Here is a 22,397-nt window from a genome sequence, read left to right as displayed (position 1 = left end):
TTCAGACAAGTGTATTACTGGTAAGTTTTTCTAAACCATTTATGCATCAGGGTCACACATAATGGTGTTTTTCTTCTGTACAGCATTACTGCTCTTGTAATGGTAACAATTTGAATGATTGGTCCCACTGGGTGGAATTAGACTAATTTAAACTTATTGCTGCAAAAGGTAGTGTTTTAAGACCAAACTAACAGAAAAACCTTCCCCCACATAGGCTCTGGAAAAACTGGTTACCTAAAATGTGTGATCAAGGTTTAAAAGTCTTAAAAACTTGAAATCAGCAAGTATTAAAACATATCTCTGACTTCAAAAGATATATGTGATTCATATTGATTTGAATTGACTTAAGGTCAGAACTTGTTGCATCACCAAATAGGAACTGGAAAGGAAGATAAACTGAATAGGAGAAAAAACAGATAAAAATAAATAATGAGAGTCAGAAGTGGGTGAAGGTGTGAAGGGTTAATTTGGGCACTAAATCTGTCCACCTTTGCCATCATAAATCATTTGTGTGGCACATGAACTTGGGAGTGTATGATTTGCAGTACAGAAACTCACCACAAGCCAGCCCATAACCATTCTCTACTTAGAAGACTAAAGAAAGCTGTTTATTTAAAATTTGATGTAATCAGCTACTTTTTCATAATAGCTTACTACAAATATTTACATAGTTTCCTGTTTTTCCATTTCACATAATCATGACAGAATAGCCCACATTACCTAAGATCTTCTTTGAAATAACTTAGGTTAATTGAAGCAAAAAAAACAAGAGCTCACAGGGCCAAAAGATGATCTCAGAATTATCCCAGAATAACAAAACTGACCATTGAAATCTACTCTGAATGAGTAATAGCCCTCTAATCAAAGGCAGTGTGGTGTCACATGTACTGGAACAGGACTTGGGAAAATATTCTACACATTTGGACCTTTCCTGGAACTTGGTATTTCACCTCTAAGGTGACAGAGTTACCCTCACTGTCTCTGCCTCTCTGACCCCTAAATCCTTCACACGATTGAGGCTCTTCTATAAAATCAAGAGGAGTAATTAAGGCATCCCTGCTCCTATCCTGTAATTAGATTTTCCACTACAGTGTGGGCAATACAAATCTGAACCTTTTAGGAAGCAGATCCTGCATATCCCATATCTTTTTTTTGGTAAACAGTCTCTAGAGCTCTTTTATCCTTCATATTCTTTCCAATGTAAGATTATACCATGAATTCATCAATATTAAAACATTGATGTCCAAAATGTGGCTCCCCTCTTGTCAAAGTCCATGGGATTTATCCAACACAGAACCTTAAAACGTGACTGAGACACTTAAATTTAGGTGACTTAGAGCTGATTAGTACAATAAACAATTTATCTGTTAACTGTAGATAGGCAGTAAATCATTTCAGTTCAACATTTTGCTTTCTGAAAGGAAGTAAACACAAAGTTTATCAGAGGCCAGTATATCAGGTGATATACTGGGAGTATAACTATTTATACAATGCAAAATTTAGCAGAGAAACAAAATAAAATGACAAGCCATTATCATTCACCTCACTTGTAATTGCCAGTGTACCATGGGTATTTTTATTTTTTAGCATAATCCAAACCAGAACTTAAGTCTGATATATACTATTGTATTTGTAATGTACAATACAATTCCTATTTTCTATAAATACAAGCATGTAAACCAGTCTTAACATGCTAAAAGTAGTCTGTATATATATTTTATGAAAACCCACATCAACTATAGTTTGGTTTTGTTTTTTCTTTAACAGCAGCTACTTTTCCATACAATAAACCTAAAGACTTTTATTTGGCTTTAACTCTTTTGAGGTTGCAATATGGTCTTCATAGAAAGAAACTGAGTTCCTGCAAAGATCTCAAAGACAATGGGAAATATAACTCCAAATTTGGCAAAATATTCATTTAGGCACTTCAATAAAACCCAAAATAAACAAATTCCAAGAGGCACAATTCCAAATGTGATTTAATTATTTATGAGCTTCAAACTGAACACATATTAAAGTGCTTTTTTAAACGAATATTAACTTATTTTACAGTAACTGTGCTGTATTTTAAAAATAGAGGAGGAAGTTTTATTGATAAGTATTTTACACCTGACCTCTCCAGCACATGTTAAAACTCTTCCTTTCTAAGGACAAAGCTTGTAAAATGCAATCACACAACCACAACGCCATGCATTTGATAAAAGAAATGCAAATCACATGAGCAAAACTGACAGAAGTTATGGGGTTTTTAAGCCTGAATTACAAATCTTCAAGTCATGCAAAATCATTAATCCCTGAAAACATTCAGATTATGAAATAAAGAGGTGGCATTCCTGTAGGACAGGTGTGATGATTAAGAGCAGATTTACAGGGCACTCTCTCTTGTAGCATTCCTCCCATTGCACTTAAATGGCTTTTAAAATCATCATGGATGTGATCATATTTTCAGCATACAATCATGAATGTGGGACCTGCAATTAGGGGGAGACACCTTTTTAACTCTACTGTGCTGTAAAATTTGAAAGGTAAGCATTCCTTTGGGATATGGATGTACTGAGGAAGAAAGGCAGGACTGACCAACGGCGTTACTCTTTTTCCAGCAGCTCCTTATTTCCTTTCCTGCTGTTCTCATTTCTCCCCATTTCCTTCCCTGCTGAGCTGATTTCTTCCAGCTGCTTCCTTGCAGAGTTCACTTTCTCTAAGAGCAGGAATATGTGTTCTGCAAACTCGCGCACAGCGCCGCAGCCACCTCTGCTCTTACAGATGTAACCAGCAGCCTTCTGGGCAGCAGCACAGGCATCAGCAGGCACAGCACTCATGCCTGCCTGCTTCAGGCACTCCACGTCAGACTCCTCATTTCCTGGGGAGGAAGATGACAGGCAAGGCCAAATATCACACAAGGGAAAGAATCAGTATTTTTCTCAGTGTTTGGAGTATGCAAACACTGGGTATGCAGTGATCTGATTTTTGAATTTTTTTTTTTGGTCACAATGTTCATCTCAGCAGCTCAACAGCACTTTGCATGTGCAAGTCAGGTGCTGGAAAATCATGGTGATCCATATAAATGATGATCACACTTCAAAATCTTCAGGCAAGAGAATGCTACTTTTAAGAGCAGTAAAATTATGTGAGCAGCTGAATAAGCATTGGCAGGACTCCTCACTTAGCCTGTCTCTGAAATACAGTTAAGCACAGAAGCACATGGCTTTCAGTTCTAATTCTGTCCATTTCTGACTACCATTTCAGAACAGAATCTATACAATATCCCCCTGAAATCAACTACAATGAGTTCAAAATTGTCAGCTCAAAGTGTATACTTATCAACATTTTGATGTCAAAATGTTTCCTAAAAACAAAAGCTTTCCTGCAGCCCACTGGAAAAACAGTGAAGACTTCCCTTACCAAATTACATAGATTCATCACTGTCTGTAACATTTAGATTGTACCCTAACAGGCCATAAAATACCTACTTTTGGTGATCGTGTGCTGCAATGTGCACAGCAATCCCATTAAATTCAGTATATTTACAAAGAGAAAAGTGGTTTGAAGCTCAGCAGCAGTACAATGATTCCATTTGTCTATGCTATTTAAATTAAATAAACCAAAGAAAAGGAACTGACCTAAGTAAGCCACCTCTTTCCAGCTCAAACCCATGTCCTCCTGCCAGTCCTTCAGAACCTGTAGTTTATTTGTTACACTGACTTTTGCTACACATCCCAGCTGCATGGCTGACAGTGTTTTTGAACAATCTCTGTCAGAGATGAGTCGAACCTACAGAAATAAAATTAGAGTAAGTTTTACACCAAAGAAATATGACATATAAGTTGATTTACTATTACCAAAAAAAGCAAGTTTTGCTTGTAGAAGCTCTCTCTGGAAAAGCACTGAATGATTGATTTTCAAAACTCAGAGCAGAAGTGATTAGCATCCAAAACCAGAGTCTTGAGGTTCCTTTAGGAAGGTGAAATACCTTTCTGCAGCCCTCCCTGATGTTCAAAAATAATTTACATTTGTCTTTTTAAATGCAACATGTACTAAACAAAATTCTAAATATCACAGTATGGTGGCATGGTGACTATCTAGTGTAGTATGATCTAATTAAGTCACAATGTGGAATGAGAGAATTCCCAAGAAATATTTGCCAAAGTAGAACATGAAGTTTTTTCCCTGACTCCTCTACTTAATAACATAACTTTATTTATAGAACCATTTCAGAGCAGCAAACCAACACCACACAGACTGAAGCAGCATAGCACATTATCTCTGGAAGTTCATTCCAAATTAGAAATTTCAGGAATGGTGCACAAGGTAAGCTAAAACCAGAAGATAATTGCAGCAGGATTTTTAGAAACCTCAGATGCAAATCCTTCAGGTTTTCTGTCAAAGATGTAGACAAGCTTATCTTCCCTGATTGCTTTTAAATACAAATTAATGCTTGACACTCATTTTAAGTACAGAATGAAGAGAAGAGGAGCAAAAGGCAGGATTGTATCAGCAACATATACTACAAATAAATAAAGTGCAGCACCAAGACCTAGAGATTTTCAATGAAACATTCCAAGTCAAAGAAGTATGGAAATAGGCTCCCACAGGCAACAAAACAGTGATTACAAACTTCCTACCCCTCTGGCTTTCTAGAAAATGAAGCTGAGGGACTGTTGAAAAAACATCTACTCCATTTCACAGGAGTGGGCTCTGGGGTGACCTCACTGTGGCCTCCCAGTGTCTGCAGGGAGCCCACAGGAAAGATGGAGAGAGACTCTTGACAAGAGCCTGGAGTGACAGGGGACAAGGGGGAATGGCTCCAAAGTGTTAGAGGGGAGGATTAGACTGGATATAAGGAAGAAATTGTGCCCTGTGAGGGTGCTGAGGCCCTGGCACAGGTTGCCCAGAGCAGCTGTGGCTGCCCCTGGATCCCTGGCAGTGTTCCAGGCCAGGCTGGATGGGGCTCTGAGCAACGTGGGATAGTGGAAGGTGTCCCTGCCTGTGACAGGGGGATGGAACAAGATGGTTCAACACAGGCCATTCTCTGATTCTGTGAAATGGAGAGATATGCTGTAATTACTGTGATTGAGAACTTTCTCAAAACACTTATTTTCCTCTGGGGGTTCTGAGGATAACGTTTGTCCCAACCAATATATTATGCTGCTTGACCACAAGCACTGAGAAGAAACTTCAACTTCTATGCTGCAAGAATATATTTTTTTAGAATCTTTTAATGTGCAGGTTACATGAGACGTGAAGGCTCACTCTTCAGAACAGCACTTACCTGGATTCCTCTTTTCTTCAACAGATCAATGCCAACAATATCTCTGTAATCGTAGGAGACCATTTCCTTGTGATCTTCTGTCACATAAATGCGACCATTGGTCAGGCATCCATCAATGCTGCAAACCAAGAGCTTCACCTCTTTTAGTGGCTCTTTGCCAAAATATCCAAAGCTAGACAAAGAAATTATCATTTTAGGATAGAAGTTTTTGCACACTTCAAAACCCCAAGTATTTCCCATACAACTGTAACCTTCAGACAGAAGAATCAGCTTTGAAATTCTTCTTTTCTGATGTTTATTCTCATCATCATCACTCTCCAACTATATTGTCCCTCTTCAAAGAAACAAACAGAACCATCCAAAAGACAGCTTATTTATGTCATCCATTTAAAAATTAGGATGAAAAAGGCACAGAAAACATACTCCATTCCCACCCATTACTTCCTTAGAGCAGCTGCAAAGAAAAGGCAATGGTGAGGTGGAATCAGCTCATGCCCTCTACACAAACATTCCCATTCCCGGGCATCAGTTGTAGTGGTCTGGAGCATAGAAATCTGGGGCACCTCAGCTGGGAAAGCCAGAGATGATGCTAACACATTGCTGAGGTATAGTAGGGCTTACACTCTTCCCCAAGCTGAACTTTAAGGAAAAAATCAAACTACCAAAATCCCACCATGTAACAAAGGTTGATTTCAACGGAGAAAGGAAAAAATCCTGGGCAGAAATAAAGCTGCCCAATTATCTTTGATCTCCATTGCTTACATTCCATGCATTATGAATTCACATGACCACACTTTGAAGCAAGCAGCATCAAAGAAATAAGGGAATAAAAAGTGCCTTTACCTCAACACTCTCTGCTCTGCAATAGGCCAGTCAATGTCTATGTCAATATCCACACTGTGCTCTGCACGCATTTCATAGTAGGCCATTTTACCACCCTAAAGGAAATAAAATCCACTCAAATTTTATGCTTGGGTCAACACAAACACAAAACTCTACATTTTAGCACCATGCAATGAAAGCCAAGTGCCTTTGATTACAGAGTGGCCACCATGGCCTATATAAAAGTGAACCATCAATTATGTTTTTGCCAGTGACACAGAACCATTTGTGAAGAAACAGTTAGTAACTATTGAAGAAATAGTTAATAACTATTTCCATTTACAACTAGAGAAAGTGTGCAAGATGTTGTGCATTACAGCAATTACATCACACTAATTTCAATAGCTCTTTTAATCAGCAAAATAGTAATACCTGCAGGTATTTGCTGGTATTACTATTTGCTTTTTGCTTAGGAAGAGTATTTTATTATTTGCTTATTGTTACTTAATTTCCAAGGGAAATATATCCACCACACCACAGTGCTGTTCTGCACCACTACATTGGGATGTAAACATCAGGAAAGGGAAAAAGACTGTTAAAGTTACAGTACAAAAATTGGCATAAGATGAAACTGGCTGATATAGAAATTTGCAGATTATGACAAGGCTCTGACACTGCATGAAGCTCAGTTTCACACCTTTAGTGGCACTAAAATGAATTCTAAGATACAGTGGTGAACTCCTGTAAAACTCAACTCAGTATTGTATTGGTTTAAGATTAAAGCTATATAAGACATTTATTTGCATAAATTTATTTGCTATGGAGGATGCTGTTTACTGGAACTGCCCTAGCTATAACTAGCTCTGCTAAGTTACAAATAATTAGCAAACTGGTCTGAGGTCGGAGTCCTGTTATTTCACACTGACTGCATCAGAAATCAAAACAGAGTATTGAATTCAGAACCCTCTACAGCAAGAGTAGATGTATTCAGAAGAGCATGAAAAACCAGAAGCACTAACCTGCAAGTAGCCTTTCTCAATCAGATGCCTCTTGGCAAAATAAAATGAGCCATTTTCATAAAGCTCCCCAGGCCAGTCTTGCCTCCGGTACCGCTTTGCTGGATTCAGGTTTTGGGGTTCTGTCATCTTGTTTTCTGTTAACAGAGGAAAACAATTACAACAAAAGCTTTAAATAATTCCTGTTCAGAGTCACTTAACAACCTAAATAACTTTCAGTTGAAAAATTAAGGGTATAATTCAGTCACCAACTTCTGTCATTATTGCCTACTTCTGCTTAACTTTATAAAGAATCACAGACTGGTTTGAGTTGGAAGGGATGTTAAAGATGATCCAGTTCCTAACCCTGCCATGGGCAGGGGACACCTTTCACCATCCCAGGTTGCTCAGAGCCCCATCCAACCCGGCCTGGAACACTTCTAGGGATACAGAATCCACAACTTCTCTGGGGAATCACTGAATTGCTTCTCTTTTTGGAACTGTGGATAAATTGGAGGACTATTCTGTATGTCTAGCAGTGAAAAAGGAAACTTTTCATTACCACTTTAGAAAAAAACCCCAAACCAACCAAACAGAAACAACAACAAAAACCCAAGAGGTTCTTTGCTTCAAAACTCATTCCTATAAGGAGTAGGAGGGACATTCTACCAGACTGTCCTTGCCAATGTGAAAGAAATACTATTTCTGTACTCCAACTCTTATTGCACATGGGAATGCCTGAATGCACTCTGATACCTGAAAGGACCAGCCTGAAATCTGGAAGGTGAAAAAAGAGCATATGTGAATAATTTTTGCCTGTGAAAACATCTTGGGACTTCCCCAAAATACATCATATTTAAGGATATGCATTAACTCTTCATAAGTGTCCACAAATAAACAAACAGCTGTCTGCACAAACACCATCCCAAAAGATCCCATATTATTACCAATGACAATTGTACATGCACCAGAAACCAAATCAAGGACCAGTGACTTTTGCCCTCAAGCCCCTTCAATCTAGATGTACAAAGAAGCTAAAATTCACCAGGTGTCACAATCCAGTAACCACAAGAAAGTTAGAGGGCATTCTCAAACACCCAAAACATCCTGAGGCTTTAGTAGATACACACACCCCTTGTGTGTATCTACCAGCTAAAGCTTTGTGCTCACTGAAGTAAACATTTCCAGTCAGAGAGAGACACCTTTCTCTTTCAGGGTCTATCAATATTAAACCTTAATGCAGAAGGAACAACAGAGCTACACAAAAAAATAAAACCAAAAAAAAACCAAAACCAAAACAAAACATTAAATTCTTTTAGCATAACCAGTACTCTAAAGCTGTATGGAAAAATAAAAAGAAGAAAAACCATTGTATAATGCTGCTGTGAATCACTGTCACCTGAAACACCACACACCCTAAAGGCCATTTGCATTTATCCTTAAGCTGCTCATGCTGGCACAATGTGTTTCCAGCTCTCCTCAGTCCTCGCAGCTGAATAATTCCCTATCTCTCACCACATTAAAAACGTTAGGATCTATTTTGTGCAGAAGAATTACTTCTTTTTTTAGGTAGGCCTCGAGGCTTCCTTATTTAACAATCTGCCTCTGGGACACAAGCACTTCAGGAACCCACATGGCAGATCCACATGAAATTCACTCTTTCACATTTGTCCCTTCCAGCATCTCAAGATGTGTATGTGGCTTGCTAAACTGCAATCCACAGAATCCTGAAATTGCCATCCATGCTTTTGACATTCCTCTTATACTGCACAAACAAAAAGCATCACTTATTTCTCCACTTATGGGGAACAATGACAATGTTCAAGTGTTTATTCTAAACAAAGGCTAACTTTTATTTCATCTTATCTCTAAGATCAAGCCTCATTTATTACACATGCTCTTTTACAGCATGATGCTTTCTAAACTCTCAGAAAAATTTAATCTGAAGCAATTTATATCTCAACAAAATAACTGTAATATCTGAGTAACTTTAATTAAAAAAAAAAAGAAAAAACCACCAAAACTCCAGTGTGAGAGTACCTGAAATAGCCATTTTAAAAAAATGAAAACATTTCTGCTTTAACCACAGAAACAAAGCCAACATACAAAATGTGTGGAATAGCTCTTTGTACCAGGACAAAAGGTGCTTTATAGCTAAACCAAGGTGCAATTTTATTTGTAAAATGTCAGTCTTTGGTCATCTTGGCCACTGTAGCTAAGGGGCATATTTTCTCTGGGAAAAACCAGTCACATTTTTCTGGATGAGCTAACCAACATGAGTTCAGCACCATGACTCAAAGGCATTTTGCAACGTGACATAAGTCAGCAGCCAAATTATCAGGATGAAACAAAACCTAAGTCTGCAGGCCAAGAGATTGTCATCCCATTCTCACCAAGATTTTATCTCACATTTTTGTCATTTGTCAGCTACTGCACAGCAAGAACAAACAGTTTTGTAGTTAGGACCTCAGAGTAGTGTCTGAATACCCATGAATATCCTCTAGGAAGAAGTTAACCTGTAAAGTTTTTTTCTGGAACTGTATCTTCAACTTAAGACAAGCTAATATAATTTTAATATAATTTTAATTTCTACAAAACAGTTACAGAAAGGCTGAGCAATGCTCAGTAATATCAAGACACCAGTGCTTGGAAGGAATTTTTAAGCCATCTCAAATCTCTCAGAGAGAATTCAGTCTATGCTTCAGATATCACTTCCTGAAATAGGATAGGTATGAAAAGCAAGAATTTGGGGAAAAAAAAAAGTGAAGTTTAACTGTAACCAGAAACGTCTAAATATTACCTCCTTTCTTTACCTCACTCCATCTGAATTGATGCCTCCTCACAACAGAGAAGACAGAATCAAAGCCCTCCTTCTGGATCATATCTGCCACTTTTATAAGGTCACTGGGATGTAAACAGGGAGATGTTGCTTGAATATTTCCTACAATGTCAACCTCTAAAGAAAAACAAAGAGACATTTATGAAACAATGCACATCTTTGCTAACACACAACTGCAAAGTATGGTATGAGTAAGTACTATACACCAAAAAAAAAAAAAAAAAAAAAAAAAGGAGAATCTGAATCTTTCTGGCTTTTACTTGCTCAGTGCTTTACTTTACTCATTTTTCTAAATACTAAGTGCATCATGCCTCTGGGGCTACGATATAAAAGCTCAGCATATTTCATTCCTGATTTACCATGATGATGATTGAGAAACTCTGTGATGGCTTCTAGGGAAGTGGAGGAGTCTTGAGAGACTTCGGGGCTCCTGCGATGGACCTGAGCACCAAACTGCTTCGCAACCTTCTCGATCTCGTCGTGGTCTGTGGAAACCCATATGCTGTTGGCAGACAGTGACAGAAATTAATATAAAGAATAAATCATTATTGACTTGCCTGTTGCAATTTAACCTGAAAAAAACCCCCAGCTTGTTTATGTCTGTACTACAACTTGCAATAGAAGGAATTAATTCTTGTGTTTGTATTAATAAAACTATCCCAGTCAGTCCAACCAGCAGCTTTTAACAATGGGGATAAAAAACACCAGAGTGTAAAATCTGAATCTTGAGTTGCATTTCATGTAGGAAGCTTAAGCAGTATAAAATTTAGAAGTGTTACCAGAAAAAAACAGTGTCAGCACAAAGAATTTGTTAGGCATGTTAACAAATCTATGAATTGTGAATGCGTTGGATGTGGCATTCAGAAACACATAAGAGTTTAGTTTACAAGTAAAACTGCCACAAAGTTAAAAGATTAGCTTATGCTGCAAGTGTGTTAAAATGTGTTAATTGGGCTCCATACACTCCCAGAGAAGGAGCTGTTCAAGTTCCATATGTTTTGGCACAGAAAACTTCCAGTACTGGTAAAGCAAGATTGCAATCGTTCAGGGAAAATAAACATTTACAAAAGGAAGGGCTAATTCTGAGTATCATGTGATGACAAACACTGAGCAAGTGTGAAGCCACTGCTGTCATCGTGATGACAAAAAAGCATGAGAGGTATAAAAACAAAAGCTATGAAAAGTCACCCTTCCTCTCCCAGCAATGTGGCATTCTCAATGCACTGTCCACAGCAAATGGTGCTGCAGTTACATTTCTTCCCCCAAAGACATTGTGGAATCATCAGCAGAAAAATATGTGTGACAGCAACAGCAATGTCAAGTCACACCCTGAGAACAAACACACATGAGGTGTTTTCCAGAAACTGCTTTGGGATGGTGAACTTAAATACACATTCCCCATTCAACCAAGAGAGTTCTGCTGTGTAACAGGTACCTTGCACAGCTGTTCCATAGGTGACAAGGCAAACCTGCTGCATGTCCACCTACTGCACCTGCCATGCCTCAAAGCCAGGCTGCACAACCCTGAATGGCTTCCTGTTGGGAAAATTCAGATGCCAAAGAGAAGCCACAGCAGGTCATTCAGCAGTACAGATTCACAATCATTAAGAAATTATCAGTAACCTCAGTAACCAGAAATGTTCTTGTCTGTTTCTTTATTAAAAATAAAACAGAGTGCTGCATCCTCTACTTTTCAGATACAGCAAGAAAGGTTTTCCAGGCCAGATAATGACAGAGCAGCTATGAGATACAGTGCTCTGGATCTAGCTGGGTTACATTTCTCCTTGACTTGTTCTGAGCATTATGCAGCAGGTTTGCACTGGGAACTTGCCCCTAAGAGTGCTACACACCGAGCACATCCTAACCATGGCTTTAATTACCAGCAAATGTGTAGAAAATCCTCAGTCTCGCTCCTGCAGAGAAATCGGTAATGCCTCTATTCTCAACACCAACAACACACGTTTCAATCTAGCTCTAATTATTGCTTCCAAAGTTTCAGGCACTTGGCCACAAACTGGGCTTCTCTTCTGCGTCACATGGGCACAAAAGATTATCTCCTTTAACTTGACACTTGAGTGAGACTGCTTCTGATGTGCTGGGTCCAGCTGTGTGCTGCCTGACACCAAACAGGAAAAATGGGAGCAAGCTCAGCAGGAGCCAGCAAGATGACTGGGCCTGGGAGCACACATATGCCAGGAGATGCTGAAAGAGACATCTCAGCAAGGAGGTGATTTCACTGCTGGGCATGGAGAGAGGAAATAAGGAAAATTTTTCTGGGTGAGCACAGTGAAAGGAACAGAAGGGCTGTGGAGATCCTTGGAGATCCAAGCTCAGTGCACGCTGTCCTGAGTACCCAGATGACAACGAACCAAAGTCATCCTGTGCTTCAGCAGTTCACAGGAGATCACATCCAGCCCGGCAGTCCCATTTAATGCAGATGTCTTGATGAAGTAAACCCATCAATATTTACAACATCACCAGCTTGTGGCCACCGAACCACGCATCAGAAAAACTTTAATTTCAATTTACTGTCTAAGACTTTAATTTCTCCATTCCTCTGCTGCTCATCCTCAGCAGGAAGGGACAGCTGAGTTCTTGACAGGGTGCTTGCCCTGCCTGACCCTTAACCCGGTGCCACAGTAACTGCACCCCCTTGTCCCAAGTGAGGATCAATTCTGCCTCAGTGGCAGAGTCACAGCATGGGTCGGGCTGGAAGGGACCACAGCATGGGTCAGCTGCTCCCACCTCCCTGCTCCAGCAGGTTGCACAGGATTCCATCCATCCCGGCAGCTTTTGAGTATCTCCACCGAGGGAGACTCCACACCCTCCTAGGGCAGCCTGTTCCAGTAAAGAAGCTTTTCCTCCAGTCCAGGTGGAACTTGCTGGGCATTAGTTCCTGACGCTTCTCCTGTCCCATTGCTGGGCCCCACGGAGCAGAACCAGGTCCCTGCTCTGAGCCCTCCCTGCAGACACTGACAGTCATCCCTAAGAGCCTCTTGACGAAGCAGCAGCTTTCCCCAGCCCCTCCCTGGGCCAGGGTCCCTCGGCCCGTCCATCCCAAACCCGAACCCGCCGGGGGAAGGGGAGGCGCAGGGGGGCCGGCGCATGCGCACCTGTGGAAGACGCCGGCATCGATGGCGGCGCGCAGCACCCAGCCGATGAGCGGCACTCCCGCCAGCAGCTTGATGTTCTTCAGCGGGATCCCTTTGCTGCCGCCCCGCGCCAGCACCAACGCGGCCAGGTGGGGCTGCGGCCGCCCCTCGCCTCCATCCATGGCCGTGTCTCTGTCCCTGTCCCGCTCCCCTCCTCTCCCGCCGCGCCCTGCCACGTTCGCGGACCGCCCCCTGGAGCATGCCGGGAAATGTAGTCCTGCGCTGCTGTGCATGCGTGTGGGGAGAGCGGCGGGGAGACGCCGGGGGGACAGCGAGGGACGCGCCGTGTGGGGGGCTCGAGGGGGGATGGAGAATGATCCAGCCTGCAGGGAGGAGAGGGTGCTCTTTGGCACAAGGTGCCCCGTAAAGCCCACAGGGGTTCGTGCCTGCTTTCATGGATGGATGGATGGATGGATGGATGGCCATAAACTAAACACAAGAAGCTCAGCCTGAGGAAGAATTTCTGCACATTGAGGGTGGCAGAGCCCTGAACAGCTGCCCAGGGAGGGGCTGGAGTCTCCCTCTCCGGGGACATTCCAACTGTGGTAAATAGGTATGATTCGTGCTGATAAAAATTGAAACAGTAATCAATATTGATACAGTAATTAATATTTGAGAATAATAAAATAGTTAATAGTTAAAAGTTGTAATGCCAAAGAAGAGAGGGAAAGGAGGGGCTCCACCCACCCCCCCTTCCCAGCAGATGTTCTCAAGGACCACAGGAAAGAAGCTGAAGATACAGTTGCTAAAAATGACCAAGAACCTGGTTGGGTCCAAGAAAATGCTAATTATAAGGGACTTATTGCTTTGATATGTAGATGCAGTGATACGTTAGTCTTGGCTTACATTGTACTGGCTTGGTGCGCATGTGTAACCCAAAGGTGAATTAAAGGACAACGAAGAAGACTACAGGGCCTTCATCAGTGATGACCCCCAAAGACTTGTGCGACCACCAAACCGAGTGGTGGCACATGCGTGGTAAAGGTGGTAATGAAGGCGGAGACAGAAAAGTGACGAACCGAAAATAGGAGGAGATGGCATTGACACATGGCATATAAGGGGTGACTTTCACTTGGCAAGCTTGTACGTGAAGTGGCAAGGGTCAAGAACCCTGCCCTCCGTACCCCGCGGTTGTTTTTGCTTATGCGCTATTATTTGAACCAAATTATCCCTTATTTATATATTTTCTAAACTATTCAATTAAAATTGTTGCTACCTTAAATATTGTTTGGTTTTTTTTTTTTTGATGGGATAATTGGGCAAACATAACGCAGCGGGACACGCTCCTGTGTCACCTGCTGCAGGTGACCCTGCCTGGGCAGGGCGTTGGACAGGGTGATCTCCAGAGGTCACTGTAATCACAATTCCAGGATAATCCTGTGGTTCTGCAGCTCTTTGCGAGCATTCGCAGCCGTGGCTGCCGTCCTGCGGGCACACAGGACGTGGCTCTAAGGGAGGGCCGCGGAGCCCCGGCCGCGGAGCTGAGCCCGGGCACCGTGCCAAACAATTCCGGGCTTTTTCCGATCCCAAATTCCAAGGGTTTCTCCAGCCTCATTCCCTTCCCTGTTGAGCAGCTCCGGCAGAGGGCAGAGCAACCACACGGAGCCTCGTGGTGGAAAGGGGAGCTGAAAAGTGCTCCTGGCTTCTCTTTTCCACTTCCTAAGGATGTATTAAAGCATAAAAACACACGGTGATGCTATTCCAGCTGTTTTATGGCAAAATAAAGTAATTCCCTGCTGACATAAGGCTGCAGGGGAATTTGGGGTTTAAGTGAAAAGTAGAGGCTGTTGAAGAAGTCACAAAGTCACTCCTGGAGACTCAGGATCTCAGTCCCGTGTCAGTCCATGGTGAAAACGTGCCACGAGTGGGTGGCTGATGTCCTCTGGTTATTCAAGGTGTCTTGTGGAGCAAAAGGACCTTATCTATCACTGCTAAACTAAACATTCCCATTACATTCATCAGTAGGCAGGCATTTAAGAAGAATATTCATACTGTTCTTTCTGAAGTGTTCCAAGAGACCCAGCAGAGATAGAGAGCTTGCTCTTCTACTTTGCAGATCAAGGAAGCATCTTTCAGGCCTCTTTATTTTTTAATAGGATGAAATTAGTAGCTGTAAGGTTCTGAGGAGTGTGATTCCTGCAGGTCACTTTCCATGTACTTATTTTTAATTATTTTTTTTTCTTTTTAACTCTAGGATTTTAAACCTTTGCCATGTTCAAACTCCCACACATTTAGCTCTATGCTTCTGTCAGTTTTCTGTGCCCACAACAGACTAATCTGGAAAAAACCACCAAGATTATTGAGTCCAAACTTTGACTGAACACCGCCATGTCAATGAGACCATGGCACTAAGTACCATATCCAGTGGTTTCTTGACCCCACTACCTGTCTGGACAGCCCATTCTTGACCACAGTGAGGAAATTAAAACCACCTGTAATTTGATTCACCACACTGTGAAAATTTTATGATTTATTAATAATAATACTTCAGCTACATAATACAGTTCAATTCTCTTCCCACAGTCTAGCAATATCCCAAGCAGGGAGCTGAGTCTGGGTTCAACTTCCATTTACAGAGAAATGACATTAGGGCATCTGGCACATATCACAGATGCCATACTAGATGGGCTTCAGCTAGTAAGAATATTTTTACAGGTTTGTGAATAATTAAAACTGATTTTTTTTTCTCTTAATATCAAAACCAAATCTTTCACTCACAGGGCTGAAACAGTCCTCAAACAAACATCTTAAACACTTCTGTCCTTTTTCATAGACATGTATGTAACCCAATCCTAAAGACTATCACTGATGTTAACTGGATAACCAGTCCAGGCAATATACAGATTTGTATGATAGCAAAGATTTTCCTAATCTTTACTAAATCTTCTTTTCTGTAATATGAGTCCATTCATTCCTGTCTTATCCAAAACACATCTGGAGATTAGATTCTGCAGTCATGTGCCTACTTGAAAACAGGCCCCATCTCAGCTTGGACTTTTCCTTTTCAGGATCAGACCTGTGGTTTCACTCTTCTGATTCAGATCTTCCAGACTTCCCATCATCACTGTTATTCTCTGGGCTGCTTGTAATGTAGTGCTCAGAATTAAACAGGATATTGCAAGGGAGTGAAGCAGAAGGATTACTGCTTCACATTCCTCATTGATACACCTCTATCATTTACCTTTTCTTGTGCAACATTGACACAATTCAGCCACTGGCTTGCTTTGACCTATGGTTTGTTTCTGCAAGAGCTGGGGCATAGCCAGAGACTTCCAACCTTCTGCCTTTTGCCTCTGGCTGTGTTTGCCCCAAGGAAGTTTCCTGCAGTCATTCCTACAGCAGCCAGCCCTGTCCCCACATTTAAATCATTTTGTGAAAACCACAGTCCTGTAGTTTATTTATGTGAAAGCTATGGAGAGTCACTGAGCTTATGACAGAGGACATCTACTCCATCTCCTCCTATCCACAGGTGTGGGTTTGTAGGTTGAAGTTATACTGGTTTGACTCGTTCTCTGTAAATTTTTATTGGCTATTAATTTATTTTATGTGCTCACCAAAATTTCTTGATTATTTACTCCAGCTTTTTTTTCCCCCCAGGATCAAGTGTTTGACTAATGGTTCAAATGCATCTGTATCAATGTTTTACTTCAGATCAAGAGTGCATTTCTGAATTGAACCTCCAGCTACCTAAACTGTTGCTATGTGGCAGTATTTGCCAGAAGAGACAGAGGGGATAGTCCCCAGGCCCTTCCTTTCTCCCTGTTTTTAACCCAGGGAGCATTTTATGCTTTCTGGTCTCAATAACTCTGCCTGGCTCAGAGGGTTCATCAGCTGCCTGCTCCAGCATCCAAGGATGAAACAGCTCTGAGCACACATTTCTCAGCTGAATACATCCCAACTCCTTTCTCTGTGTTTGTCCTGACATCTTGCTCCTGGAGGGACTGAGTGGGTCACAGCACTCAGGGAGGTAAGAACATTTGCTATTCTAGTAATAGACAAGTGGAGAACAGAACAAAGAATATAATGCTTTCTGCATCTTTGGGACATGTACCCTGGTTTAGGGCACCATGAAAGGGGCATGCAGGATCAGGTTTCCCAGTGTGGAGGAAGAGATTTCAGCTCTTCCATCACCACCAGCTAGTGCAGCACTCATTCCCACATCCCATAGTGGGGACAAGGTCTTGGAACTGCACATGTTCCCTTCCCCTCACTAATATCCCCATCCTGTCATTCCCAATTGTCCCTGAACAAGAAGAGCCAAATTGGATAATTTCAAGGAAATGCTGGTATAGAAGTAAAATTAGTGGGAATAAAGCTATTTAAAAAATATGTTCCATGCCATATGACTCCATTGGGAATAGTAAAATCTGTGAGTTTCCTTTCTGGCCACCATTCAGTTGTTATAAACGGTCAGATTATTGTTTTTCTGAAGAGGGAAGTCCATTCATTCATGTCCATGTGTAAGAGCAAAAGGACAAGCCCAGAGGTGTTCAGTAGGTGTGTGCTGAGCTGTTAATGCTTAGAGGCTGTAACCTGACTATCAGGGAGCATGTCATGGAACTTAGCTGGTTCATCAGGGAAATTTTCTGCAGTTGGAGCTGCTATTAACGTGTAGCAGGCATGGCTGGACAAGAAACTTCTCAGTAATGATGGCTGGGGTCTGCTTTCCCACCAACACCCTCTGAACTGCCTGGCATGGGATTAGCCCTGCCCTTCCAAATTGCCAGAGATCTGCTGTGCCCTTTCTGACATCCACACCTTGTACTGTGAAAAGACAGGAAAAGCATGTCACAGTGGTTCTCTGGAGCTTACTGCAGCCTTGTGGAGTGTGGGTCAAAGCTAAATGCATTAAAAAAACAATGGCCAAACTGCTGTTGGCCCAGCTGGATCTGGGATTTAATTTGGTGTGCATGCAGTCTAATTCAGGCTCCATAAGCAGCAGTGCAGGTGGGCCCAGCTGCAGGGTTGTGTCTTTTCCTAGGACATACCTGATTTAATGAATGCTATGGAAACAGGTAAGGAAGGCTCAATGGAAGTGTGTAGTGGGAAGTTCTGGGTTTCCCTTGCTGGGTGAACTGGGATTTGCTCTTTCTAGGCCTCTCTGCAGCAACAGAAAGTTCAGAATTCCAAATCTCCTTTCCTGAACCATGGATAGATCCAGTGAAATCCCTGCAGTTCTGAAGTCAAACTAGTGTAAAGGAAACAGGGAATGGGCCTGGTGAAATCTCTCAAATTACCCATTCCTGTTATTGGAAGCTTCGTGCAGTTCTTGGGCTGACACAGCTTGTCAATACATGAGAGTTAGGTGAGTAAATGTTACCATGTTTATGAAAAAGGCCAAGAAACTGTTCAAGGGTCTGAAATTTCTGAAAAGCAGGCAGGAAGGAACATGATTGCTCAGAGTTTATGCTTGAACTGGTGTATTTTTTGGACTTTCTGCAGAAATTATTTGGAGCAAACTACTTTGTTGCAGCAGATTTAAATGCCAGTGTTTAATTCAGTGCCTGCTGCACAGACTGTGTTCCTTTTGGCAATCTCAGAAAGAATCAGAATTGAAATATGAATATTAAAGAGTAATTTCAAACTTCTGAAGTATTTTTTTTTAACCAAGACTATTTGACAGATAGTGTAGACATTACCTGTCTGGATATAAAATACTGAAAAAATTATAAATGATGAATTTTTGCAGTAACAACGCTGATTTATTTTTACTATAAAAGGATCCAAACACCTTGGCAAATCAAGTCAGTATTGCAGACATTTACATATACACATCATTTTTGATACTATGATTTAGATTCATCCTGCATAAATCCAGATGTCCAAATGAGTAACGAGCTGGAAGCCTGAATACCTCAGCTTCTTTGTACAGTCAAAGTTTACAATTCAAATATCCTTCAGAAAATACCTGGAGAGAACATTTGGATGCAACTTAACTTTGGATTACCCTCAGAGAGGGGACATCAGCAGCTTTCCCCAACTGGAAAGTGAGTTTTAACAGTGCTAGGTATCCCCAAATACTCAGCTTTTTCAGATGCCAGGTTAGTTTGTCCTAATTACATGGACATGGTTAAGCTTTTAGCCAGATCTACAAGCAGAAAAAGTTTTCCCCTGAATTCAGACTTGTAAATATCTTTGTTACCTTGATTGTTTAAAAAAAATTTTGTTAGCAGTGCAATTTAATCTTGATCCTCCCTAAAATCTTCAAAAATTCCATCCTACTTAAGGATCTTAATACAGGAATGATATTTTCTTTCTGTAGTTCATGGCTTTTCACTCTTTTTCCTCCAACTTGTAGGTATCTTCTTAAAGTGTTGGGGTATTTCATGGTTCAGCATTTTGTGGGTGTTTTTTTCTTTCCTCTCTCTCTCTCTTTTTTTTTTTTTTAATTACATCTCTGTTCCATGCATAAGCAAATTAATTTTTTTTATACCCTGTTGTTCTTATATATTTTGTCTATCAACCAGCCTATGGTATTCTAAATCAACCTCAAAAAATTCTGGTAAAGAATTTTTTTTAGCAACTGGTAAAGCAAAAGATCAAAAATCCTGCCTGGTTTTCCTTTTTATAATGAAACTGTGAAGAACTAGTGGGGGAAATTGAGCTCTTTAAGTAGAAACTGAGAGGGGAATGATATTTATTGTCACACAAGTAAAAGATTTCTGCAAAAAAAAAAATTCCTTGTAGTGTCAATGGCTTGTTTTGACAAGTTACAAGCATGAGTTACATCATGGCATATTCAGGCCAGCTGTTAGAAATGCTAAAGGTGAAGACATCAAGGGACATGGAAATATTTAAAAAGAGGAAAATTCAATGTAACAAAATTGTAGATTTAGAGAAAGAGAACTTTTTACCTAATTATAAAATCTCTGTGTAAGTTGATGTTATGCACTAACATTCCCTCAAAGATTTCACTCACTCACAGTCCCACATCACAGCTGCAAGCCCCCATGTGTGTTCCCCCAGCAAGGATCACTTGTGTGCAACACAGATAGCAAAGGACACTGTCTGTCATGTGCTCATCATTTCTCTGGTGTTATTCTTGATTGACAACAATTTTGATGGGTCTTTGAAAACCTTTAGGAGTCAGTGTTTGTTATAGGGCAGTGTGTTGTTGAGGGTTCTTGCTTCAGCCTCCATAAACCTTTGAAAAGTTGCTGATTTTGCCCATTTTGACTGGTTTGCTTGAAATTTATCTGTTTTTCCAACAGGTCAATGGGGAAACAAAAGGCTGCAGCCTTGTTGCCATCCTGTTGTGAGGATGCTGGAGCATCTTGTGCTCTGAAGTCATCCTGTCCTGTGGGCTTCAATGCAGGCCTTTTGGGCTTGCCCTAAATATCACATGACTCAATTTTACTGCTGAGAACAATGTTCTGGGAACAGTGTCAAGGGAATGGTGTTCTTCATTACCAGTACAGGCTATTCTTTTACCCCTTGTTCTACTTTCTCATCTGCTGCTGTCATATACATGTGTTTCCATTCATCCTGTGTTCATAACACTCTTAATAGATTTCTTGTTAGAAATCTCTACCACTGTAGCAGCCAGCTCACTCATTTTATCTGAGCACTGGGTCATTAAACCGGCTGAGAGCATAAACATCTTCAATCTGCTGCAGCAGTTTGCCCACAATGTATGTCAAAACTATTTATGAAATGCATGTTTATTTTACATATTAACAAATTCTTTCACTCAAAGCACAGTGTATATAGTGCCTCCTTTTTGCCTGACACTGAACATCCCTGCCTGCTGTTAATGGTTTTGGTCTGTCAAGTGTGTGTTGCCTCTCACTAGGAGAGAGATCCACAGTTTGACATTGTGGCCTAATCACAACAGAGCTTTATTTTGGCCTAGTCTAGAGTAATTTGTACCTCTGTCTGTCTAAAGCAGTAGGTTTAATTATAGAATCACACAGCTTATAGACTGCTATGCCTTCTGAAACTGCTGCTGTAGCACAGCCTGGTGTAACCCTGAGCAACTGAAAATTAGCAACCCAAAGGAGTGTTCACATGTCATTTTGGCAGCTGGTGGGACCAGTACTATCTAGTGCCACTATTAGAGCAGCATGAACACCTTGTGGCACAGCAACAGTAATAATCAACTGAGAGAATCATCATCAGAGGTGCAATGAATTACCCTTCTTACTATAACAGTGATGTCAAAATGTGTCTACGGAGAACTCAGCACAATCACTATTTTTACTGTATACAGATTTCCAGGCAGCTAATCTAAGGCTGTTGTACAAGGAATGGCTTCTGCTGTTGCCATTATGCCATTACAGCTTGCAATTTCTGATGACTATATATTTTGCTTCTTTTATGGCTATGTTGAGTTGGAATTCCTGTTCTTATAGGTCTAGAGCAGTGGTGGTTTTCTTTTAAGTGAGATGCATCCCTTGTGCATGCATGTTACTCCTCTTCCTTTCAAAGTCAGCACCCTCCCTGTGCCTAGGCCTCAAGGTGGATGGGAACAAAGGAGTGGAGAGTTGTTCTTTGGGCAGCTCCTGTGTCCGGGCTCATGGCTGGCTGGGACCCACAGAGCAGGCCCGGGATGGAACCACGAGCCCAGGCCAAGCAGGAATCTGCAGGGCTGGATAAATAATCCTCTTCATAATTTCTCCATGAGCATGTGAATTGCAGAAGGCTGTACAAAAGATCAGGCAGAGATCAGGGGCTCCTGATCCCACCTTTGGAGTTCAGACTGTTGGGAAATGCACTTCCCGGTCCCCATGGCTTGCGCAATGGGCGGCAGAGCCAGAGAGTTCCCGGAGCTCTGTGCCCCCTGGGCCCGGCTGTCTTCTCAGATATTTTGTGTCGCATTTCCTTAGGCTCACTTGCCTCAAGGCAGCTGCTGAGAGCATTGCAGAGCTCAGGTCTGCATGAACAATCTTCCCGTGTCACTACCACGAAATGTTTTGGAAGATGGTTTTCTCACAGTCCAACTCAGCAGCCAGCAAATGCTCATTTTGGACTACCCAGGCACCCAATTTCACTTGTAATTGCTGCTGGGAAAACAAGTAATTGAACATGTATTTGTAGAGGCCATAGGGCATCTGTGATAAATTCTTATTTTTCATTAAATTAACCTTATCAAAAAGTAGTACTGTGCTGATTGTGGAGTAAGTAATTGGATTACTATTTTAATGAACATTCACTATAAAATGATTTTACAGATGGTTTTGGTTTTAAGCTGTTTCAGTCATGCAATTTTGATTGATTTCACTCTGATTTGTGGTGATCAGCTTCAGTCATGCAATTTTGATTGAAGTGCCTCCTGAAGGGAAATGGGGCTGAGGTGACCATTTGGGCCAAGAAGTGACTAA

The 22,397-nt window shown here is 41.3% G+C and overlaps 1 protein-coding gene across 1 annotated transcript; it reads right to left on the bottom strand.

Moving 5' to 3' along the window:
- Positions 1 to 601: 601 nt before the first annotated feature.
- Positions 602 to 13,281, bottom strand: CMAS (cytidine monophosphate N-acetylneuraminic acid synthetase). The gene is made up of 8 exons (XM_064701638.1): positions 13,039 to 13,281; positions 10,285 to 10,427; positions 9,887 to 10,042; positions 7,111 to 7,244; positions 6,113 to 6,207; positions 5,270 to 5,441; positions 3,621 to 3,771; positions 602 to 2,860 (listed from the first exon to the last, which is right to left on the bottom strand). The coding sequence occupies exons 1-8, from the start codon at positions 13,197 to 13,199 to the stop codon at positions 2,586 to 2,588; spliced, it is 1,287 nt and encodes a 428-aa protein (XP_064557708.1). The 5' UTR covers positions 13,200 to 13,281; the 3' UTR covers positions 602 to 2,585.
- Between the last annotated feature and the right edge of the window lie 9,116 nt (positions 13,282 to 22,397).

The sequence above is a fragment of the Zonotrichia leucophrys genome, chromosome 1A, assembly GCF_028769735.1.
Source record: "Zonotrichia leucophrys gambelii isolate GWCS_2022_RI chromosome 1A, RI_Zleu_2.0, whole genome shotgun sequence".
Taxonomy (NCBI): Eukaryota; Metazoa; Chordata; class Aves; order Passeriformes; family Passerellidae; genus Zonotrichia; species Zonotrichia leucophrys.
The sequence above is the reverse complement of the archived record's forward strand: the minus strand, read 5'-3'. Positions and strand labels throughout refer to the sequence as shown.